Source organism: Lissotriton vulgaris, unplaced genomic scaffold, assembly GCF_964263255.1.
Source record: "Lissotriton vulgaris unplaced genomic scaffold, aLisVul1.2 SCAFFOLD_310, whole genome shotgun sequence".
Classification (NCBI taxonomy): Eukaryota; Metazoa; Chordata; class Amphibia; order Caudata; family Salamandridae; genus Lissotriton; species Lissotriton vulgaris.
The window spans coordinates 764,928-788,793 of NW_028254046.1; the positions used below are offsets into that span (position 1 = coordinate 764,928).

A 23,866-nucleotide genomic window follows, 5' to 3' on the forward strand; every position below is an offset into this window, starting at 1 on the left:
CCGTTGTTATCCATGTGACTATACTCGTTGATAAAACCACGTTTTCATAGAACCGCAATCTGTCTAGACTTTGTCTTAAATAATAATGTCTTTGCTATCGGCTGCTCCCTTAGTTGGAGATGGCTGACATTCTGGCTTGATTAGTGGTTGTGGCAATGGTTGGAGGTGAAACATTCAGTATATGGTTTTGTGTTTGGGTACTGATTGATATGTAGATAGTTGGTTTGCTATATCTCTGGCGGCCATGTCCGTTTTGAATAAAACAATGCAGTTAATTGCGTTTGTGCCTGGGTGTTAATGGATTTTATTGTCTATGGCCTCGCAGCCCCATTCCTAGAAGGAGATGGTGAATGGTCTTTTCTTTTTTGCACGTTATTTTTGGTCTGGTGGACGTGGTACGGGAAGGCTTTTTAAAATTAATTTATTAGTTTTCACTTTTATGTGGCACAAACTTTACCCGCAGGTATCCGAGTGTTTTAAATCAGCATGCTTATAACAAGCAAGACTAGCACTCTATATTACTGCCAACTTTGCTTAGCATAAGCAATAGCTAACCATTCACAAACAAGGTTTATATACCAATTGCAAATAAAAGAAAAAAAAAATTAATGCAAAGCATTGTCATTGACAATGCCAGTAACTCAAACTTTAATGCTGCAAGACATATTGCATTGCAAATGCTTGTTTCCTACTATTGGCTGTTTTCTGACACTCCAGCAATGTCCGATCCATACTAAAATTGGGCTGGCACCCTAAAAGCACCTAAAACACAATGAATCAATATGGATTTTTTTGCTAACTGATTTTTTGTTTTAACTCTTATTTTTCAGTTTTTCGCAACAAACAGCAGCAGTAATGCTTGATAAAATGCACAAATAGACAGCCAATAAACATTTGATTGCATCGTCTCCAGCACACCACATTACCTAGTGACACACCAAGCACGCGTTATTGAGCAGAACACGTGCAACTAGGGAGTAGCTCCGTCTCTCACCACGATCAATATCTTCATCCACACGGATATCCATATCATCACTTTCATCCAACACCATTCCTGCCCGATGGGTCTAAGAACACAGCAAACACCATGCCTGGGTGTCGTTCTCCAGTGTTTTGTCATGCCTATCCAGTTTCATGTGCTCCTCCTCGTCCAGTGTCCACTCCTGTACTTCTCTATACCATTGTTCAGGGGTGGGGCGCTCTCACCCATTCAAGTGATAGCCACTCTGTGCTTGGCCAGGACCAGCGGCAATTGCAGAAATTTGTAGGCCATTATTCGCCTTTTGGGCCTACAAACCTATCTCAACAAGCAATTTAATGGTGTTCAGTCCAGTCGTAAGCGTGTAGTCCTCAGTTAGTCTGTCACCTCCTGTGCCCTATAGTCTTATACCGACCGCCACTGCCATGCTAGATGCAGGAAGTCCTCCCGCTAAGATTCCATCGTGGTCAACTTTCTGGTCGTGTGCGGGATATATGGTTGATACTCTTTGGAGTCATATATGTTCTGTGGAGGTAATTATATTGCACCAGCTTGAAGCGAACATTGCAGGACATAGTGTGTGAGAGTTCCCAAATGGCTGTCCATGTTCTGTCTAACGAGGTGTCCAGATCGCTGTCCTATGCTTCATGCGCCTGGACCAGCATACTCACGCGTCCATTTTCATCGCCCTATAGAGTAGTGTAATCAAATTATGACCGGCGCCATAGGTCAGTAGAATATCGAATGTGTGCGTGAACGGTTGCGCAGCAGGAATATGTGGCCTTTGTCAATTTGGCCATCTCGGGCAGTCCAGCATGATGCTTGAAATGCACCTGTCCCAATGCAAAGTCCTCACAGGCTTGTTCAGATATTATGAAAAACTCCCCCTTTTCCCCCCACAGTGCACAACCACCGTCCCTTCATGTCCAAAAAGACATAATGTCCATCAGCTGCCGCACCGGCGCTAGTATCCACACTGAGAGTTCTCAGTGAAAGGGGGCATGCTTCAGGACCACTTAAGTATAGCGTTTCCATGTGTGTGCTGCATGTGGAACAATATAAGGTAGATCCTTAGCCACTCCTGCACCCTCAATCAGCACCACTGATAATTGATCTGTTGCCACCAATCCTGTCAGTAGGCGCTTTTCCCAGTTATCACCCTCATTCAGCCATTTAGCCGCATATAGCAGGTGTGCTGCATAATAGTGCATCTCAAGATTAGGCACTTCCAAGCCCCCTCTTCGTATCGTCTGGTAAAGATGTTCAGGGCCACCCACTGTGACGTCCCGCCCACAATATTTAAGCAAGCATAGAATTCAGCTTTTCAATTACCGTTCTATGTATGGGACACGGCGAGTTCTGCAGCGTATATAGGCATTGCGGTAACACCATCTTCGACACTGCTAGTCTGTCCATCAGTGACGGGGACAGCATGTTCCAAAAGCCACCCACTTCTGCAGGGCACCCAATACCCTACCCATATTAAGGCATAGCTACTGTGTCTCTGAATGGGCCACCTGTATCCCCCAGTACTGGAAGTGTGTCAACTCCCAACGCAATCGTAGACTTCGGAGGCAATCTAACAGTGTACCAACCAATGAGGCCAGTGGTAATTGGAGAGATTTTCTCCTATTTAGACGGAGTCCAGACAGACCTCCAAACTCATTCAAGAGTTGCTACATCATGGGCAATGCCACCTGTTGGGAGGTAATATAAAAATGCATCGTCCTTGTAAAGCGAGATCAGGTAGCAGGATTCCCCCAGATGTATGCCCCAATTCAACAGTCTCTGAGGTGCCCTGATCAACTGGGGTTTAATTGCTAATGCAAACAGAAGTAGCGAGGGGGGACAACTGTGTCGCGTCCCCTGCTCCAAATCCCATGCCCCAACGACTTTAATAACTTATCATATGGTAGCAGCAAAGTACAGTTACAGATGTAATAATAGGTTACTTTGTCTTCATATAAAGGAAAAGCTCCAAATGAACGTGTACGGCCAAGCACAGTATCCTCTTATTGGGAGAGGAGCGAGGAATGAAAACCTGCAGAACGTGCAATGTTAGGGAAGTACAAAGAAACTAAGATGGGATAGTACTGGCAAATTTGAATGAACTGTTACCACAAAGACAATAGCTAAAACAGGTTGCATGGGACTGGAATACTAGGAAAAAGAACCTAGGAAGCTTCATGCTCGTTTCTAAGCAGCTAGAAGTTTGTGTTTTCCTTGTTTCCACATTTGGTACCCGACTTGCAAGCCATGCTAGTACTCAATTAAGAAGCATCTAGCAATTACAAAGTTTTGGTACATCAGTTGTTCCGTAAGAATGCATTTCCATGAGAGATGTGCAGCTCTGTAGGCCTCCACTGCTTCTCCAGACACAGCTCTGCGGGCCATGGCTACTTCTGAAGATACAGCCCTGCAGGCCACCGCTGCTTCTCCAGACACAGCTCTGCGGGCCACAGCTGCTTCTCCAGACACAGCTCTGCGGGCCACAGCTGCTTCTCCAGACACAGCTCTGCGGGCCACCACTGCTTCTCCAGACACAGCTCTGCAGGCCACCACTGCTTCTCCAGACACAGCTCTGCAGGCCTCCACTGCTTCTCCAGACACAGCTCTGCAGGCCTCCACTGCTTCTCCAGACACAGCTCTGCAGGCCTCCACTGCTTCTCCAGACACAACTCTGCAGGCCTCCTCTGCTTCTCCAGACACATCTCTGCTGGCCTCCACTGCTTCTCCAGACACAGCTCTTCAGGACACCGCTGCTTCTCCAGACACTTCTCTGCTTCTTTGTGACCCATTGGGAAAGGCTACAATCACAGGGATGGTGGCCTGCTGGGGTCAGCAGACCACCAGGTCTGTGATTGCTTTTTAAATAAAGCAATATCTTTGTTGTACTGCAGCCTGTTTTCCTTGAAGGCATTACGAAATAAAAAGTTTTCTTTTCATTTTTTAAGAGTAGGCAGTGGTTGCTCTTAAGATTTTTTTCAACAAATATTAAAAAAAGGAAGGGGTCCCTCGTACTCCTAGCCATTTGCTAATGGGTAACTGCCTCTTCTACGGAGTCGGTAAATTTTAAATGTTTTGTAACCACATTCCAGTCACAAAATATTCATATATACCAGTGCTATTCAGCATTATGAAGGGGTGCCCTAAACACACCCTTTATAATACCGAATTGCAAAAGCAAAATGCAATTCGGTAACAAGTTACCGAGTCGCATTTTGCCTTTTGTACAAGGCAACATTCATTTTACCTGTCGTAGCCCCTCCTAAAATGCTTCGTAGATGTGGCCCCATGTCTTTAAAACGACATCCTAGCTCATCGATACAACTGGTGTTTCTGTATCTATCATTGAAAGTGATAATCTGTTATGCACATTGCACTTTAGAATCCTGATTGGGGTAATATTTATTGTTTGCTATTAGTTAAACACACATTGCACTTAAAATGCTGATTAAGGCAGAATTAATTGGTTTTCTATTTGTCAAAATCTTCTTATTATTTAGAATGAAACGTTTTAAATACATGTTAGACCTATGGTGGTGGATTGTATTGGTTCTGGCTAGAGAATAATTTTAATGTTTTATATAGTTCTAATTGTATAATTTATAAGTAGGCGTGACAATGATGAAACCATGCATTGTTGTTTTAGGCAATTCAAATTTTTAATTTTATGAATTTGAAATGTGTGTAATATTTCTATAAGAATATATTTTTGGGAAATAAAGTATTTCTGTATCTATCAATGAAAGGGACATGTCGATGTTGGAAACGGTACTGCACCCCTCCGTTTGCAATTACTAGCCATAAGGATATGTAATACAAGTGAGTAGTGTTGCAGGAGCCTTTATTCGCTATAGACATTAATGACATTAGAAATTACATCACTGTAACTTCACAAATCATACCCACTTTTATATCATAAATAATGAAATGCCATAAGCCCCAAATGTTTTAACATTTGTTTGCTAAAAGTGGTAATCAAGGCTCGCTGTGTGTGGGGGGCTCTGTGTGTGGGGGGGGGCTCTGTGTGTGGGGGGGGGCTCTGTGTGTGGGGGGGGGCTCTGTGTGTGGGGGGTGGCTCTGTGTGTGTGTGTCTGTGTGTGTGTGGGGGGCTCTGTGTGGCTGGCTTTCTGTGTGCGTGGAAGTGAGTCCGCGAATACTCTCTACTACTCTCTAATGCTCACCTATTGCCATTGTAAATGACAATACCATTTATTTATGTTTAAAAAAAAGAAGAAAAAAAGCAATGCCAATAGCTCTACCTTTAATAATATAGAGACCATTGCATTGTAAATGCTTGTTTTTTTAATGTAATGCCTTTTCTCTTCCCTGTACTCGGGTGAAAAGTGCTAACAGAAGATCCGTATTCTAGCCTAGCCTCCTTTTTTTGCATTTTTAGGTCTCGGCTAATGCAAGACCTAAAAATGCAGAATCTTGCTGAATTTGAATCTACTAAAATTGTATGCATAATATACCTACTTTAAGGGTGAACATTAGAAGACACCTGCTTCAGCATTTGCAAAATCTCTCATACAATGTTGGCATTATTTACCCCTTATACTCTCCCACTTTACTATGATCACAAGCTTAATGCTGCATTGAAGTGCAGCCTAAGCTTCGATTTTTCTCTATATATGCATCCAGCATTTACTTTATGCATCCAGCCCTTTAGCTAATCAGCTGTTCTTGTTAATCGGTGGCCTTCTGGAAGCCTTTCAATGGATAAACTGTTCGCCCGATTCTAGTACGTAGCAAAATTACCTATTTCTTTCTTCAGTTTTCCATCCTAAAATTGAATGCAACAAAAATCCTTTTTCTGAATTCCCATGAAAATGTACCTTGACATAAAAATTCCAATTGTTGACTACTTTTTTTATTTCAAATGAGCCTCCGATTGTTCTCCATCCTCTGCATGCCTCCTTTTCCTGAGCACAATCTATTCTAAATCGAGTGAATGTTTCCTATTGTCCTTATCATATTTACGGAAATTGTTCATAGCTCATCTCAAAGATCACATCCTCTCCTCTAAAAGTCCTACCTGCAACTTAATAATACCTTTTTATACTACAGCACATTTGCATTAATTCACATACCCTCTTCTCAGTAAAGATCACATTGCCTCTTAATTTAATCTACCATAAAAAACTGGAGTAATTGCATGGAATTATCTCCTTAAGAGCCCAACCCTATTCCCAATAACCACTAACTTTGGATTCTATAGTGCCGTGCTACCCAGTGTTAAGTGAAACACCACCTCATCAGGGGGTGTAAGATCTATATATTCACTCAAAAAAACATAGGTTTCGAGGACGTTTTAGTTAGTTGGACATTTCACTCATACAAAACCAGAGGAATTTGGACATTATATTTAATTGAGCTAACTATAACTCGCTACCCCGCAATGCACTGCTGATCATGTTACATCACCCATGACCTGGTCGGTGAGTGTATGGGTTCAAGAGTGCGTCTGTGGGGGGGGCGTGGCCAACAGCATGGCAGAGTAGACGTGCTCTCCAGAGCTCCCGATGCTTGTCACTAATCGTGAACATTATCCTGTAGATCCAGACACCAATGGCACAATAATTACATACCTGATTCCTCCTGATGCCCTGCTCCGGAGATCGTTTGAGGGTGAATCCTGGTCTGTGAGAGCCGAAACCTGTGCAAAGGTGGAGTGGGCTGTGGCTCCCAACATGGCCGATACAACCCACTGGTGACGTGGCACACTATCTGGACATCCCACGGAGACTGGCTGAGCGAGGGGTACAGTGGAGCTGCTTGAGACCTCCCCCGGACGACAACTGGCGAACGTGTGAAGCCGCAATGCCCTCTATCAGGCTACAGCTGTGAGGGGCCATGTCCGAGGAGATGGCGGAAGCAGGAAACTTGGAGACGGCAGCCGTGTTGCATCAGATAAGTGGAGTCCACCCGTCTCCTGGCCCCCCGCTCCACCTTCATTCTGTGGCGACCGCCTAGAGGCCCGGAGCGATGCCTTAATGCCCCACTGAGGACCCACGACCTGGGAGACTCTGGGATGCTGCCGGCGCCTTGGCGGTGATCTACGCTGCTGCCCCGTGTGGGCTCAATTGGCGTTTGGGCTTCTTCCCTTGCTGGGGATTACAGCTGGGGCTGCGGCGGTGATGCTGAGAGTCCCAATTGGAACTGGGACTCTGGGAATGGAGGGTTGTAGCCCCGTTGGGCTGGGAGCCACAGCTCATGCTCCCGGCAAGGAAGTCGCCCTTACTAACCTGCTTCTGCCTCCATATTGAACCCCCATATACCATGCGGGGAGTAGCATACAGTTCCTCCATAAAGAATGTAGCTTAGGTATTGGTGGCCCATAAAGGTTAAAAAAAGGGCACTGGCTGCGTCATTTCTGCCGTCCCCTGGTGGAAAGTGGAGGACCACATTGAGACTGAATGATGGCTGTCTATTGGAAATAGGAGGACCCGGACCATCTTCGACCCGCAATACCCCTGCGTTATACATGGGTGGGAACGCCTGCAGGGGCCTATGCCAATGATCCCGAACCCGGGACGGACACCTGACCATTATTTGCGGCGCCCTGTGACATCACGAGAGCCCGGCAGAGGGCCCGGGGATCTGTGCTAAGGGGGTGCTTAACGGCGGACAGACACCTGGTCCGATTCGTTTAATGGAGGGAGGCTAGGAGGCTAGTTGTGGCCCGATCGGGCCAGCCACGGTTACTACCAGGAGAGGAGGGCCCCTGTTCTGCTGATCCCTCGGTGCTCTCGGATACCCGTGAGACTCCAGTGGAGCGCCAAGCAAGACACCTGGGGAACATTTGGGCATTTATCGGGTGAAATCTGCACTCTCGTATGCGACTATTCCCCCCCGGACGCCGAAAACTGACAAATACACGAAGACGATCCCGCCACAGCAGAATTGGGCAAAGCGGCTGCGGACTCACCAGACAATACTGCTATCCTTCAAGCGATCAATGCCTCAAGGGAGGCCATCGAGGGCAGGATGGCTGAGATCAGATCGGAGGTGACCCTCCTGCGGCAGGATGTCCACAACATTGGAGACCGAGTAACACAGGCGGAAAACGCATCTCCGAAGTGAAAGATACATCACACTCATTCCAAAAAGACATAAAGGAATTGCAAGCCGATCTGCGGGAAATGGCCTGGCGGGTGGAAGATGCCGAAAATGTATTGGTTTCCCTGAGGGACAGGAGGTGTCCGGCCCGGTCACCTCTCTGACGATGTTGCTGAGAGTGCAGAGTAGTGTAGATAGGGGGCCAGGCCGGGCCTCCGACCAGCGCTCAGGAATTCCGCTGCGTAGGACCAGGAGGGCTTCTTGGCCCCCAAAGTCCCTCAAGAGTAAAGTGGATTTTATCCCCCAACCCATAGTGTGCCAGGAGGCGCGTTTGCACAGTGATGGAGAAAGGGGCGTCGCCTCCGAATACCTCTTAGCAATACCATTGTGTGTGGACTTAACTGGACGTAACAGGAGGGGTAGTTGGCCTCAGGATGTCCTGGGGGCAAACTACCCCTCCTGTTACCTCCAGTAAGTGCCACACAGCAGAATTGCTAAGTTCTCATAGGCCACACTCCCTTTGCCCACCATTCTGCAAACTCGCTCCCTGGCATACTCTTGGATGAGGATTAAAGTCCCCTTTGATGCTGGGGGTTCTTAGGGGCCAATTAGCCTACCTGACACCTCCAGTAAGCCCCAGATAATGGGTTTGCTGAGAGCTGCACACAGGCCACGCCCCCTTTCTGCACCACTCTGTAAACACGCCTCCTGGCGCACTCTTAGTTGGGGGATGAAGTCCCCTTGCCTGCTGACGGTCCCTGGGGGCCAACTAGCCCACCAGGAATCTCCAGTAAGCCCCACACAGTTGGATTGCTGAGAGGGGTCTGAGGCCATGCCCCCTGTTTGGATGAAGTCCGCATTAGTCCTGAGGTCCTCAGGACACATGTGGACCTCATCGCCCCACCAGCAATGCGCCAAGAGGCACGTTTGCAGAGTGATATAAAAAGAGGCGTGGCCTCAGACCACCTCTTAGCAATCCCACTGTGTGGGGCTTACTGGAGAGACCTGGTGGGCTAGTTGGCCCATAAGGACCTTTAAGGATTAAGTGGACTTAATCCCCCAACGAGCCAGGAGGTGTGTTTGCAGTGTGCTGCAGGGAGGGGGGCGGGGCCTCTGGCAAGATGCCATTTTTTCTTAATTTTTTGGGTAGTTAAAAGGGGGGCTGTGTGGCCCACCTTCTCTCAATACTTTCTGGTCCCTGGGAACCCCACCCCCCAGGACCTGCCACTATTCCTAAAAAAAAAACAGGAAGGGGGGCCAAGGCCGATTATGGCCCCAAGGACCGCATCCTCCAGGGCATTGTCACATATTTATTTTATTTTGCTTTTAAAAAAATGTAAGGAGTGGGGCTGCGTGGCCCCCCTCATGATGACTATTTCGGCCCAGCGACCCCATCCCCTAGGGCCACCTTCACCTTGGGGACCGCGGGGGAGCACCAATGCCCCCGGGGTCCATGCTGGCTCCCTGCCTCCTGCGGGAGCCGGCATTGCTTTTGGACAAGGGGAGCTGCTAACATGCAGATCCCCTTGTCCAAAAGCAATACTGCTTTGCTTCGTGAAAGTGAGAACAGGTTTCCTGCTCTTGCTTCCACGAAGCAAAGCAGAAATTTGCAATGAGAGGGCAGGCATCCTGCCATTGCAAACTGCAATGTCCCGAGGGTAGGCACCCTGGGACATGGCTGGAGCTGGCCCTGCTCCCCAGGGCCATAGAGGGCTCAAGGATGAGGGCCGCGTGGCCCCCCTCCCAATGTGAAAATAGCCTTGGGGTGGTGTTGTTTCCTTGCCCTTAATTAAAATTGCCCGGGCCAGCGTGGGGGACAGGAGCCCCCCAAAATTGTTTTTCAAAGAAGCCCCGGGCAGTTGGTGGTCCCCGGGGCTGTGGACTGAGTGCCCCGCATATTATTTCAAAAGCCCAGTGGAGGTGGTACTCCCCAGGGCTGCGGGGCCTGCGTGGCCCCCGCATACATTATCAACATTGCCCACGGGACCTGACCCACCCAGGGGCTTATTAAAACGAAGCGCGGGACACCACACTTTTTTTCCCTTGGTCGTCCGGATTTGCTCACCTAGGTTGAATCCCACCCACCCTGGGGGTTCCTGAGCAGGCCTAGGGAGTCAGGGTGTTTCTACCCTGTCCTCCTTTTTCAAAAATAATTTTACAATTTTCTTCCCTTTTTAGGTCTCGCTACGAATGCAGCGCATGCGCTGTTTCGCTAGCGAGACTATTTTTGCCGCTTTGGTGCTGGAAGGGAGACAGGAGGTGGCATGTGCCGACAGGAGATGTGCACTCCGTACAAATCTCCGTCTGCGCGTGGCACCTCCTGTCTCCCTTCTGCACAGAAAGCAGCAATACAGTGAGCGCATCGCGTGGTTCCAACATTCTTGGAAACTGGCCGCTTACAGCAGCTGCCACCTTCCTACTACCGTCCTGCACGGGGGGGGGGGGGGGGGGGGGGAGTCCACAGCAGCCGCAGTATATCGCCTAGGCGACCCTCATCTCATTTAGGATGTAGGACCTTCTTTACAGTTTAAACAACCAGGTTCCTTCTGTGTCCCTGCGAGGCATGCATGCAGCCCAGCGCGTTGGAATGGAAGGTTCAAGTTGGGCCAGCACGTGCACTTCGGAGCTCCTTGAGACTTGAGTGCAGTATGACAGGCTGAATTTGTGTATGGTTCTCTGTGTTCCATCCCCCTCTTTTTCACGACAGTTGTCACATGAACTTTCCAGCAGTATTACTTTCTACGAGCTGTCCAGCGCTACTGCCCTTGGTACTGGTAAACCGGTGTCTGTTCAACATGCTGGGAAAATCAGTGCCTAATAAGCTACAATAACATTTGGCCAAGTTCGCGCTATAAAAAAACAAACTGCAAACGTACATTTTGCGTTATTGTTTACACTTCCTTACTATGTGCGGAGACGGGCGCAGTAAGCAGACTTGAGGAGCCCAGGCTGGAATGCAGACAGCGGGGAAGGGGGACTGGTCCCGTTTCTCTGGGGTCTCAGGCTGGCCGTCCTGTTTGGTACTTGTGTGAGCCAGAGATAACTAGCTGTAAGTGTGAACAAATGGCCATGGGGGAGGGGCGGTCCGACGCTCATCACAGAGATGGATGAGTGTCTCATTCACTGGAACTAGAAGATGACGCACTGGGACTTTCTTCTTCTGATGGGTGACACCGGGCTTTGGAACGCAGGCAGGAGCATGTAGGATGCCTATAGCATCGTTTGTTTTTCCGTTTGTGGTGGCGGGTCACATGCTTGGGATACAAAGTTTGGACAACTTTGGGGCTGCTGGAGCTGTTTGTCAGTATGATGAGGCTGGGCTGCAGATAACGCAACCTAGTTTATTCCAATGACATGATTGCGCAGAGATACTGTTTCATGATATATTGAGGAAATGGCATGTTTGACTGTTGCGCCAGACAGTATGCTACTTTTTGAAATTTTAGGAGTTTTCCGACCATGGGGCATAGCTACCATTGGAACAGCAGGTACAGTGGCATTGGGGCACAGTGACTGCACGGGCCCATTGAACGCCAATAATTGTTGTTTATTACTACCCCAGCAGCAGGGAAGTGGACAGTTTTCATTGCTTGCACCAGGGCCCATGGCTACTGGTCTGGCATACTCGATAAAGGACTGTAAAGTTGTTGGGCACAGTGGTGCATTCATAGGACAAGGGCTTAAGAGTAGTTATTCACAACGTGTGGAAACTGCGGTCATGCGCTATTTTGACTTGGCCAACCTCACATGGCTGGGTCATCTTTAGTTCGAGTGAGTTCTAAAGTTTTTATATAAATGTCTTTCACATATGCTCTCCGCAAGGCCTGTTGCCCTGGTGTGGCTGAGGGGCACAAACCGTGCCCTAGCTGTGGTAGCGCACACCACTGAGATGGTCTACTGTTTCTTAATCTAGTGAATATGGATGACTTGGAGTGGGTTTTCTGCGACCTGAACTTTGTGTATCGCTTGATTTCTAATAATATGGCCTACTAGGGTGTAGCTGTCATTAGTAAAAGTAGATGAAGTGGCACTGGGGCCTGGGGTATACCTGTCCCACTGCACTCCAGATATGGCTATCTTTCACTGTCCAGTGATGGGAGGGGGGCTATTTTCTTCACTTGCATTAGGGCAATGGCACACTTGCTGCATCACTGTTCAGAACATGTGCAGGGAACACACTATGTGTCTGTGTATTACTCATGCTTACACTATATAGAGGCTGCCAGATTTTGAACTGTGTAAGCAGTGCACGAGTTATAAGCAAGGCCTGTAACCTCTGGCCTGGAGCCATATGTTCTGCATCTGGGTGGTATGCAAAGCACAACTTTCAGCCAGGCGATGTGTGTACCACTCGGATACAACCAACATGGCTTGCGTCCTTGGGTAAGCACATGTTTACTGTGTGTAGGGGATACCCTGGGCATGGGCAGGCATGTGGCAGTGATCCTTGTCGCTTCAATGTATGCATTGTTTAAGGTACCTGCTGAAAGCCACAGGCCGGTGGGTGTGAAAAGGATGTACTCAATGCTTGTTAATGTAAGCGTGTGCGGCGAAAGTTTCACACATATAAACAATATTAATGCACTTCCATGGGTTGTAGCACGTGCCGTGGAATTTCTACGAAACCAGCTGCAAACTATCTTGAATACACGGCATGCACTGTGTAACTTATTGGCATCCTTGTAAATTGTCATTATCAGATGAACTCCAAGCATGCCCAGACCCTAATACCCGGGACCTCTTCACTATCTGAATGAAAGTCACGAAGCGCCGTCCAAGAAAGAAGCTGTTAACTGCGTCCAATCCACTCACTCATAGGAGCACAACGTCATTGGATAACACAGTAGAACTTTCCTTCACCGCAACACAGACCGTGTACGTTTCTAAAACATCCTGAGGCTCGCTTAAATGAATCACTATGGTTTAATACTAGCAGCTTTATTGAAAAAGTATCGTTCAGCACCAGCATATACATTTACAAACTCAGTAAGTTTGTATTGCATTATTTATTTTTAACAAAACTGCCTAGCGTTATGGTGACAGTACGGTTTATGTGCAGGTTAGCCTACAACAATAGCGTGTGCCTAACTTGAATGACAGCTGGAAATACGTCTTTTTTCGTCAACAGCGCATCCCATGCGGGGCTTGGGGTGATAAAATGACACCAGCTGCAGGAATCCCAATACACCTCTGTATGCCTTGCTAGTGCCTATTCCAATAATGCAATGCAATGATTCTCGCATTTACGCGAGTTTAAGCTATTGGTATTTTAAATGACAATGCCTTTTATTTATGTTTTAAAAACGAAAACGCAAATAAAAGGCATTGTTATTTGCAACATCAATAGCTCAAACTCTCGTAAATGCGAGACCTATTGCTTTGCAAGTGCTTGTTTCTTGTGACTCGGTTTTATCGTACAGCTGACCTCCCGTATAATAACTAAAGAGGTCTGCCAAATGATAGCCAGTGGAAGACTTTTGTTTAATTTAGTCCATCACTACAAGTCCTAACAAGGTACATACTATGACCCTTTCTTGAAATCACACAATGACTATTGGATTTGGGATGATATTACCAAAGTTCATCTCAGCAGATCTCTCCACTGTCTTTCTCTAACCTATGGTCAGGACCATAAAATATCTTGGAATGGACATCACATTGCTGTTCCCAGCTAAGTAGACTATGATCATATGAAATACCAAAAAGGGATCCGCAGAGCTGTTCCACACTCCCAGCTTACTGAATTCATATACTGCTTGTGTCTCACTCACACTTCTTTCTTTTATCTTTTCTTTATCACTCTTCATTTATCACCCTGCTAAGCACTGCTTCCCACAACCAGAGCTGCACCTTATTGACCATCACGCATGACATGGGAACCCTTCCCACATAGGACCAGAACAAAGGCAACACACTTCCAGCCACCATTGTGTAGCATGCTAGCTATGTAGGCAAGTTTTAGCACCCCACACAGAGGGAATAAGTGCTGGATACATTTTGTAATGCAATACAATAATTAGCCATTGGCTAACTTCATTTTGAGTGATGGCATACTGCCCTGTCACAGGAGCACATCCTCTCCCAAAATAGTTATTTTTCAGTGCCAGGTACTACTATGACAATGTGTGCTTTTAAGGCCCCAAACATTTTTTTGCATGTAGGCAATATTTTTTTAGATTGACAGTCGCTTTCCCAAAAATAACGTTATGCAAAAACCATGTGAAAACAATGATTGACAAATCCAAAAGGCCGGAAACTAAAACCAGTAAAGCTTGATAAGACATTGCTTGATAGGGATTGAAATAGAGACTTGTGTTGCACGAGTTACCTAGGCTGACCAAGAGATCTTAATTTTTTTAAGAAGCATCGTATACTGTTTGCAACCCACTGAAATTGTGGCACATGTGTCTTATAACCCCTAGAAATGGCTTTAAATAATTGCAAAAACCAATGACCCTATGGCAACAAAAACTCAGCACATACTATGCCAGTCATGGAACCCAATAACAAAAGCAGTCCATGTTTGCATTTCACTATTGAATATTAGAAAAAAGCTTATATTAACTACTCAATTTCTGTGAATATATACATATTGTTGAACTAAGAGGTGTAAAAGGTGCTCTTTAGTTGTCTGTATTTTAATTTGATTACATAATGACTTTAGGTTTTCGCCTGGCGATCCGCGCAGGCGAAATCTTTTGAGAACAGTCTGGGGCTTTGTCCCGCCTCTCTGTTCGATTGGCTAGCTCCATAAATGGAGGCTAGCCATTGGAACAGAGATGCGTCACTCATTTTTTTTTTCTTCACTCTCCGCCCCTCTGTGAACGTCATTGCGGCGGTGGGCGGGTGCTTTTTTTTGGGGGGGGGGGGGAACGCCATGTTTTGTTCATTTCAAAGTGGCTTTTGCAGGAGTGGGCTGCGAGATGTAAGTTGTCAGGATGCGATCAGGTAAGCAGTTTTTTGTTAAAATTTTCTTTTCACTTTGTACGTCTACCCCGTCTCATGTCGTCTCCCTGTTTGTTTTACGTCTTCTGTGCTCGTTCCTGCCCCCCCCCCCTTCTGCTGTCCGTGTGCCCATTCCCGCCGTCTTCCCTTTTTGGAGCTCCAAGCTCGCATCCAGCTCTCCTGCCCTTTGAAGCACAGACCCTCTCCTTGCCGTTTCTCGTTTTTTTTTGTTGCTTTTACAGTTGCCTTGTGCTTCGGGAGGAACAGGCTTAATGATTAGTTCTGTGTGTGTAATAAAGCTCTGTGGAAAGGTGTGATCGCTTCCACTTCGGCGTTGCGAAGTGTGCATGGTCAGGAACAAAAGGGACTCTTGTCAGGAGACCTCTAAGGTTAGTCGGGCAGACCAGCAACCGAGTACTTCCTGGACTTTGTCTTGCCCCTCCTCACCGCGGCAGGGGCGTGTAGCCGAGCGTGGCTTGATCGGGATTAAACACTGTTGGCTGCTATAGGTAGAGGGGGCTGGTTGTTTGCTGTGCCGGTGAAAGTCGCATTTTCGTATGCAGGCGGTGTAACCAAGAAGACACTGTAACAGCTCCGGTGTTTCAAAGTGCAGAAGAGTCACACTGGCTCAGGAAGTTCCAGACCTAAGCTCTGAGTGCATTTCTGCTCCACCGCAGGTAAGGTACACAGAGTTCAATTCTGTTTGTTTGTTGGGCATGAGGTCACGTACCCTTTGAAGGCCGTCTACCCCATCCCGCTGTCCGTGTGCCCGTTCCCGCCCCTCCTCCTGCTGTCCGTGTGCCAGTTCCCGCCGTCTTTCCTTTATGGATTCCCAAGCTCGCATCCAGCTCTCCTGCCCTTTGAAGCACAGACCCTCTCCTCGCCGTTTCTCGTTTTTTTTGTTGCTCCTGTCGCCCCAGCATTCCTGTAACCACAATAGCCCGTAAACCAGACGACCCTCCTTCTGGATTCATGTGCCCTACAGATTGACCCTGGGCTCTGTGTCTGTGTATCTAAAAATTTACCCCATATTTTTTGTCTCTTTGATTGACCTATATGCTTTACTTGCGGCCTCCTCTCTGTAATAATTACATTCTGTTCCCAGTATTAATGTTCCGCTTATCCTAACCTCTTCTTAATTTTTAGCCAAGAATAATAATTTTCCCCTCTTTACTTCGCCAGTCCTATTGTCTCTGAATTTGTGTCCATTACATGATAGTGCCCATACTTACCGCATTTTCTTTCATCTCTTTCCAGTCAAAATGCGTAGAGGCAATTCCTAACATGTTCACACCTTGCAACTGGCTGTCGCCTGTTTGGCTTTGTCAGTGCTTGTTTTGTTATGGTTTTTGAATACACTTTTTGTTGGGTAACAAAAGTATCGTTCCGCAACAAATCCTTTGAATAAAAGCACCGACAAAGCCAAAAGTTTGGCAGCTGACTAAAAGGTGTGAATATGTTGGGACTTGCCTTTAGATTGGCAAAAGCATAAATTATTTCTCGGTGTCAAAACTTAACATTGAGTAGTCGTTGGCACTGATGAGAACTACTTTGTGTGTTGATGTGCTCGTTGTGAGAGACATGGACTGAAATATTCTTCTACGCTAATGCTGATTCTTGTTACATGGTCCTCCCAACAACTTACATTTTGTTTTGGGGCCGTTCTTAAATATCCACTTTTTTCTCACTTTGCAGTGTTCTTGCAATGTTTTGTAAGTACCTATATTTGTTTTGTGTTTCTGCAAACTTGATTGTAGTCCTAAGTGATGTGCAGTGTTTTTGTTTGTAATTTGCTTGTCATGAACGTGTCCGCTCTTTCTAGAATGTTTGTCGTAGGCTGGTTTTTATCCTTGCTTTATGGATAGCCGACAGGTTTAATGCTGAAAGGGCATTTTTCTTTTTAAAGCAATTGAGGCAAAATTGCTGAGTGGCGTTTTAATCACGTCTGTTGAGCAGAGGATTGATGTACCATGAACAGCCAACTACTATTCTAAGTGTTTCTCAAACCATAACATGACTCTTAACCATTACACCCATGGCAGAGAGACTGGATATTGAAGTATTGCCACCATCAATGTATTTTGCAGTACAATGCATTACAACATTTATAGGATGATTACGATCTATGTTGGTCCCCTCTGCTGAAAATGGTATCTTTAGTGTCACTTGTAGTTGCCTGCCGACTAGAAAATGCTTGTCAAATTTCCCTTTCGATTTTTTTGCTAGACGAGTTACAAAGCATCGACTAGCTCCTTTACTGAAAGCATACCAGTTTTGAGGTGGTAGAGGGTCACTGTTAAGAGAATAGTGTTTTGTTCGCCTCATTTACGATCAGTTGTTTGAGTGCTTGGCCACTATCCGCTGAAGTTTGCACCATAAGATTTAGCATTCTGTGCTTTATTGCTGGGTCTTTTAATTGACCAATTTTCGTTAGAGAACGGATTAACAATTTTGCAGTTCAATTTCTGTAGCAAATACCACCCAATTCTAAATTAATGTATTCTGTATGCGCTTTTCTCAAGAAAGGCAAGTCTTTTTTGCCATTCTTTACAACTTTCCTTCAGTATGATTTAACAGCTTCTGGTAATTCGGCTGATTGTTTTCCTCCCTCACTTCGTTTTTTTCTTTTGTACATTATTGAACATTGCGCTCATTGAATACGTTGCTACGGTCTGTTTTTGTTGACTTTAGAGTTGCTAGCGAGTTTTTCCCTGAATTTTACAACGGGGTGCTGCATTTTGAACCACCTTCGAAGTTTACTGTCAACAATCTTCCAATACATTTTTTTATTCTTAAAGTGCTTTGCTTAGGAGAATTGATTTAGGGTAGAAAACCCTGCCAAAGTACATATCCCGTGTTTCCGAGAATGATTGTCATTTCACTGTAAAGATATGAAATCTTCTCTCACACAGCAACTAAACTAGAACTATTCATAGTGTTGTTACTGGTAATGTGTGTGAGGGGGTAAAATAGTTTGCGTGCACCCCGCCCCCCCCCCCCCCCCTTCCCACCTGTTTCCATCCGCTATATAAATGAAACCCTTGGTACAGACCGGGTCTGCGTGCTGTGCAATGGGAATTATTTGCAATGTCAATAGCACAAACTTGTGTAAATACGTGACCTATTGCATTGAAAATGCAATAGGTCTCGCATTTGCGAGAGATTAAGCTATTGCCATTGCAAATGACAATGCCATTTATTTATCTGTTTTCAAAACCAACACATAAATAAAAGGTTTGTCATTTACAATGCCAATAGCTCAAACTTTTGCAAAGGCGGAACCGTTGCATTGTAAATGCTTGTTTTATTGGTCATTTTCTTGGATAATCTATTGTGTTGTATTACTGGGTCACAGAAATATAGCACTCAGGAGGATAAAAATCGAGGTGAAGTGCTTCTGAGAATTAATTGGTCTACACCCTTAAGCCGAAAATAGTGGGAATCACAGCTGTTTATATTCCCGTTTTTAAAGTACTTTGTATTTGACATGGGACAGTTTATGTTACTTTAAATTGCATTTATTTTATTCATGCTCTGGCAATGTTTTGTTTTCTGAGCCCCTCCTTGTTCGGTGTTGTCGCTTGTCTCCTAGGGTATTAAAATATGGCTGTTTCAGATAAAACCTTGGATGTGAGAAACGAGACTGCCTTCCACAGAGACGAGTTACTCTTAAATAGAGATTTCACATATGGTATTTGGTAAGGGGGGGTTTATCCTCTCATGTGAGACTTCCCATTTAGTACCATATGTGTTACAGATTGCAAGAGAATGTTTACAATGTTCCTCTGTCGGATTCGACTTATGTTGGAGGGTGCGTCCAAAGAGGTTATCATTGTGTAAGGATATCCGGGATGACGATTATTTTGGGAACCCCAAAAATACAGTGCTTTCAGCACACAGGTTGACATGTTTGGAAACCTAAGCCAATAAATGTTCATCTTAAAAGTCCTAAGTGCATAGGAAATATAATTAACTTCTCTTTCCAAATGGGTAATGTTCTTCCAGAACTCAAAACAAGGACTAAAAACATCTTCTGAAAAAGCTTGATCTTTTTTGATCCATTCCATCTAGTTCCTGAAACGGAAGAATTTCTTGAGAAACTTGTTGCTAAGCAGTTCTGCCCATAACATGACACATTCTTGTCTTGCTGACACTTAGCTCATCTTCCTTTCCATTAGAAGCATGGAGTCTGCCATGCTTTCTGCCATGACGATCTGCATATGGCCACCTTTAGTTTGGCCTGACCCTTTTCTTCCTTTTTAAAAGACAGAACACAACTAAAGGCAATGGGTTCCGTTTCAGCATCTTCTACCGCAGTGACGTTGGTAAACAGCAGGGTTAATTTGTATCCCTGTTTGTTTAACATCTGTGTTCTGCCTTTATCTATACTCAGAAGTGTTGGTGTTCAGTTCTTTACCTATGCAGAAAACAAGCAGATCTGCCATGTACACAACCAATGTTGCAATACATCATCATTTGAGAATGCCTCACTAGAGTGTTGAAATGGAAGTACCTTTACTGTCTGTAAATTGATCTTGAAAAAAACGAAATCACTATGTCTGGTGGCAGCCCTGCTTTATGATTCTTCCAGTGCTACTCTTCTAATTCTCGGCATTCCTTGAAACATCACAGTAAAATGTCTGGGATTCAAACTTGATTCCAGAGTTGAGGTGGAGGAGCAAGTGTCTGCTGGGGTCATCATGCACTTTACATGGACATATTAAGGCCTATTCACCCCCTACTTACATGTGTAGTTGGGAGAATGGCTATTTATGCCTTTATTAGATCCTGATTGGATTATCGTATTTCTCTCTATCTCTGGGCAAAGGAGTCTGACTACATTTCTTCCAAAAGCAATCCCTGCTTGTAAGTGCCAAACCTCTACTAACTCAATTTCGCCGGCTGCCCTTTGACATTATAGTCAGGCTAAAATTCTGTGCATTATTTACAAATGTCTTTCTGGTACAGTACTTAGCTTCATAATTTCTAGAATTTCAAGATACATTCTTGCTGACTATTTATTTGTTCTTCATACCTTTCTATTCTCAACATTTCTCATTTTAGTAATTCTTCAATTGGAGGACACTAATTCTTCATCCATGGTGGTTTTTAACTACGAAACACCCTTTCACTATCATGGAGCCTGCTGCTTAACCCCTTGCGCGCGGCGTGAATTTTCATGCTGCGCGGGGGTTTTACTGAGTGGGTGGGATTCGGACGGCTTGGGGCCGTCTTGTGCACACACAACCACAGTGACGTGTGGCGGCTCCCAGCCGTCGCGAGCATGCAAGGGGTTAAATTTGAGGAAGAATCATAAAAGCAATTTAGCCTCTGATTAGTCTCGTCCAGCTCCATAATAATTGCAAATTTCATTTAACATATACTTGTAGAGTGGCACTATATAGAAACAAAAAATATATTGATAAATTAACTCCCACCTTCCCTATTTTTCATGTTTTTATGCTACTTATGAACTTGTTTAATATTGATTTACTAAGACTCCTTTTGGTTTACTTTTAAGGTCGAGTCTAGTGGCAGCGCGCATGCGCTGCTCTGCTTGACTTTTAGTAAGGGCTTTCAGAAATCACACCACACGCTCGCACGTGTGCTTTTAGTTTTGCCCCAGGCTATTGGCCTTTGCATGTCTTTTTAACAAAGACAGCACACAATTGACCAAAGGCAGGCGCATTGCTCAGCCCACGGCCTCTTGGTTGCGGTTACCCGCACGGCCGCCATGTGGTTTCAATTATGGTGCCCAGACACGGGCGCGATAATTGAAACCACATGTCTCACTGTGCTGTTCCCCGTTGTGTGCGAGCATGGATAGCAGGTAATGGACACCTAAAACTGCTGCGAAATGTTTGCAAGACTTCTTTCGTGCACTGAGGGTTTTCTGTTTCCTGATGCCCAGACAAGGTGCATTTCCAGATTTCTATATGTGCAGGCGGACTCGTTGCCTGCAGGGTGAAACAGTGAAATGCTTGGCGCTTAATAGTTACAAGCAACATGCTCTTGGCGAACCTTCGGTCCTCGGATTGTTCCAGGACACCAGAAAAAAAGCCCCTTTGAGTTTGATCCTCCAATTATAGTCAGAGTTGAATATGGATATTGTAGGGTTGGTACCCTAAGGTAAGGGGGAGGCGGGGGAATTCTCTCTCCTCTGTCTCGCATAATATCTTACCCCGGTGTCTCTGCAGCCCCGCTCTCTTTGACAGGTGAAGCAGCCGGGGTCTGTTTGTCCGTTATTTTGTCCCTCTGTGTAAGGACGTGTTCGGTTGGAATTTAACAAGCAGTTTGTGTGTTGTTTTTCCCTGTGCAGGACTCTCCACCTATACCCTCTTCTAACCCCCTTATCTCCGTAGACACCCGACCCAAGCCAACCTACTTTTTAATTTTATTTTATTTGTGAGGATAGGGGCGGGAGGGCTCAGCTGGGATGCAGGCCGTGTCAGTAGGTGTTAGCGCACTGTTACTCCGGTCCAGTCCGGTCCAAATACTCCCTCCACCTGCACTCCTCATGCGTGCCCATCTACAACAGAAGTTGTAAGCGCTTTTCTTTCCCTGTGCCGGACTCTCCCCTATACCCCGACCCAAGCCCTCCTACTATTTTATTTGTAAAAGGATAGGAGTGGAACGGCTCAGCTTGTAAGCAGGCTGCGTCAGTAGGCGTTAGCGCATTGTTACTCCGGTCCAGTCAGGTCGAAGTATTCCCTCTGTCCACCTGCAGTCCTCATGCGTGTCCATCCATTACAGAAGTTGTAAGCGCTTTTCTTTCCCTGTGCAGGACTTTCCCCTTATTCCCCTTCCCAAACCCCTCATCTCCGTAGACACCCCGACCCAAGCCCACCTACTTTTTTTTTATTGTATTTTATTTGTAAAAGGATAGGAGCAGGTGGGTTGAGCACAATATCCTAAATGCAACATCAACTATTGCATAAATAAACACTTATAAACTACCAAAAGCGAGACCTATTGGCTATGCCAATGCTTGTTGTATCCTTGAAAAGGTGATGGAAAGCACAAAACACATGTCTGCATCTTCTTTGTTTATCTGTTGAGTAAAACAGTCAAAAGATAAGTAGTTATTTCACTGGGCAGAATCGTTCAATTATTATATATAGGTGACCTCTGTAAACGTAGCTTCTGCACGAATGTAATCAATAAAACTGCATTGCAAACTCTTTAGGAGTATGAGCGGTCAAGGCCGTTGTGTATGCTTCAACGCATCTCCTGGTCTAAAGTCATGCTTATTTTTGCACTTTTTTACATTTGGGGATTTTACTGGATGGTCAAAAAATTTCTCGCTTTTACAACGATCCACTGTGCCCAGTTCTTGATTACTCACCTATGATTACATATGAATACCTTATGGTATACATTTTGTGAAGTTCCTGCATTTCTTTCTGACATTTCGCAGGTAAAAGGTGGATGTTACAAACTTTTTCTTGAAACTATTCAATACTTTTGATCATTGTTTCACTTCTTGCAGTAATTAAATATTTTAAATTAAATATATTCCCCAAACAAAATAATTTAGCGTCCTTCTCGCTAAAACAGTTGCATCTTTTTGAATGGTCATACCAAATCCTCTTCTGAGTGATCTTTTATTGATGTCCTCCACCTTTCAGTGAGCCTTTATTCTAAAGACCTCCTATGAGGGATAGGGATTGGCATAAAGGGTGGTTTAGTGTATCCCAGCTGTAACCCTAGTTATGAATTTTACTTTAATTCTTTCGAACCTAGTATGGTGGTTCAAAACAAACTCTGCCCGTTGATCAGGAGCAGTACAGGTGCAACGGATTCCCTGATGATGGTTTTTGAAAAGCCTATCTAGTGGGCCACTGTGGCGAATGTCACCAACCACCTATACAGTGGGGATTCTTAATTCAGAGATGTGCTCAGATTGGCCAGTAAGATTACCCAAGTAGTTCCTGCAAAACATGTTGTCAAAAGGCTCTCATAATGCCCTTAATCGGAGATAAGCTTGCATTACGGTGGAGTGATTTGCTGTTGGAAGCATATCAAGAGGTGAGATGAAGCACAGCGTTCACACAATATGGATGCACTGGATACAGGCGTGACAGCAGCAACTGTTTTTTTAGTGCTGTAGCTGAAGTTCAGAAGTGTTGGTTTCTTATTTTTGTGTTTTAAGTAGAATCTGTATTCCGCTTTTATCCCACTTTAGATCGAATCTAGACCTTGAAGATAATGTAAATGGGATAATTAACAGTTTTAACTGGAATGGGGTGCCAAACAGTATTTTGGGACTGCAGTGGATGAGTCAAGAGAAGGTGAAGGGTGCACAACTATGGATACAGGATGGGGAGGATTACTACAGAATTTAGGATTGGGCTCAAGGGGGAGGGGTGGGGTATGGAATCATAGGAGATAGATTGTAGAATTATACAATATAGAGTGAAGCACAGATTTACGTATAACTATTGCAGAAAAATTAATTTCTCAGAAATGTAAGCCATTTACATGGTCATTGCATCACTGTTGTTCCTTCTGTTCACTCTTGTTGTATCTGGAAGAAACCGTGCCCAACTTCACTCAACCAAAACTGTAGCACAGCAAGCTAGAACTGTATATGGTATCCTATGGTAAAGCATCTGCTTTCAAAGTTTATCGATGACCAAAGTCGCTTCAGGCTGCGCACTGTATTTTTTGTTGATATGGATTGCATTTCATCTACATATGTACTTTTTTTCAGATATATGGAGTCTGGGAGTTATTCTTTTCATGTTGGTATGTGGAACACCTCCATTCCAAGAAGCAAATGACAGCGAGACGTTGACAATGATTATGGACTGTAAATACACAGTGCCACTGCATGTATCTAAAGAATGTAAAGAGTAAGTTGAAAAGCTCTTAATT

At 45.2% G+C, this 23,866-nt stretch overlaps 1 protein-coding gene across 1 annotated transcript in view; it reads left to right on the forward strand.

Moving 5' to 3' along the window:
- SNRK (SNF related kinase) overlaps positions 1-23,866 on the forward strand; it is a 147,726-nt gene that overhangs the window by 62,735 nt on the left and 61,125 nt on the right. The window contains exon 4 of the mRNA XM_086951543.1: positions 23,703-23,844. Within this exon, the coding sequence (XP_086807669.1) occupies positions 23,703-23,844 (142 nt within the window). The remainder of the gene's footprint in view (positions 1-23,702; positions 23,845-23,866) is intronic.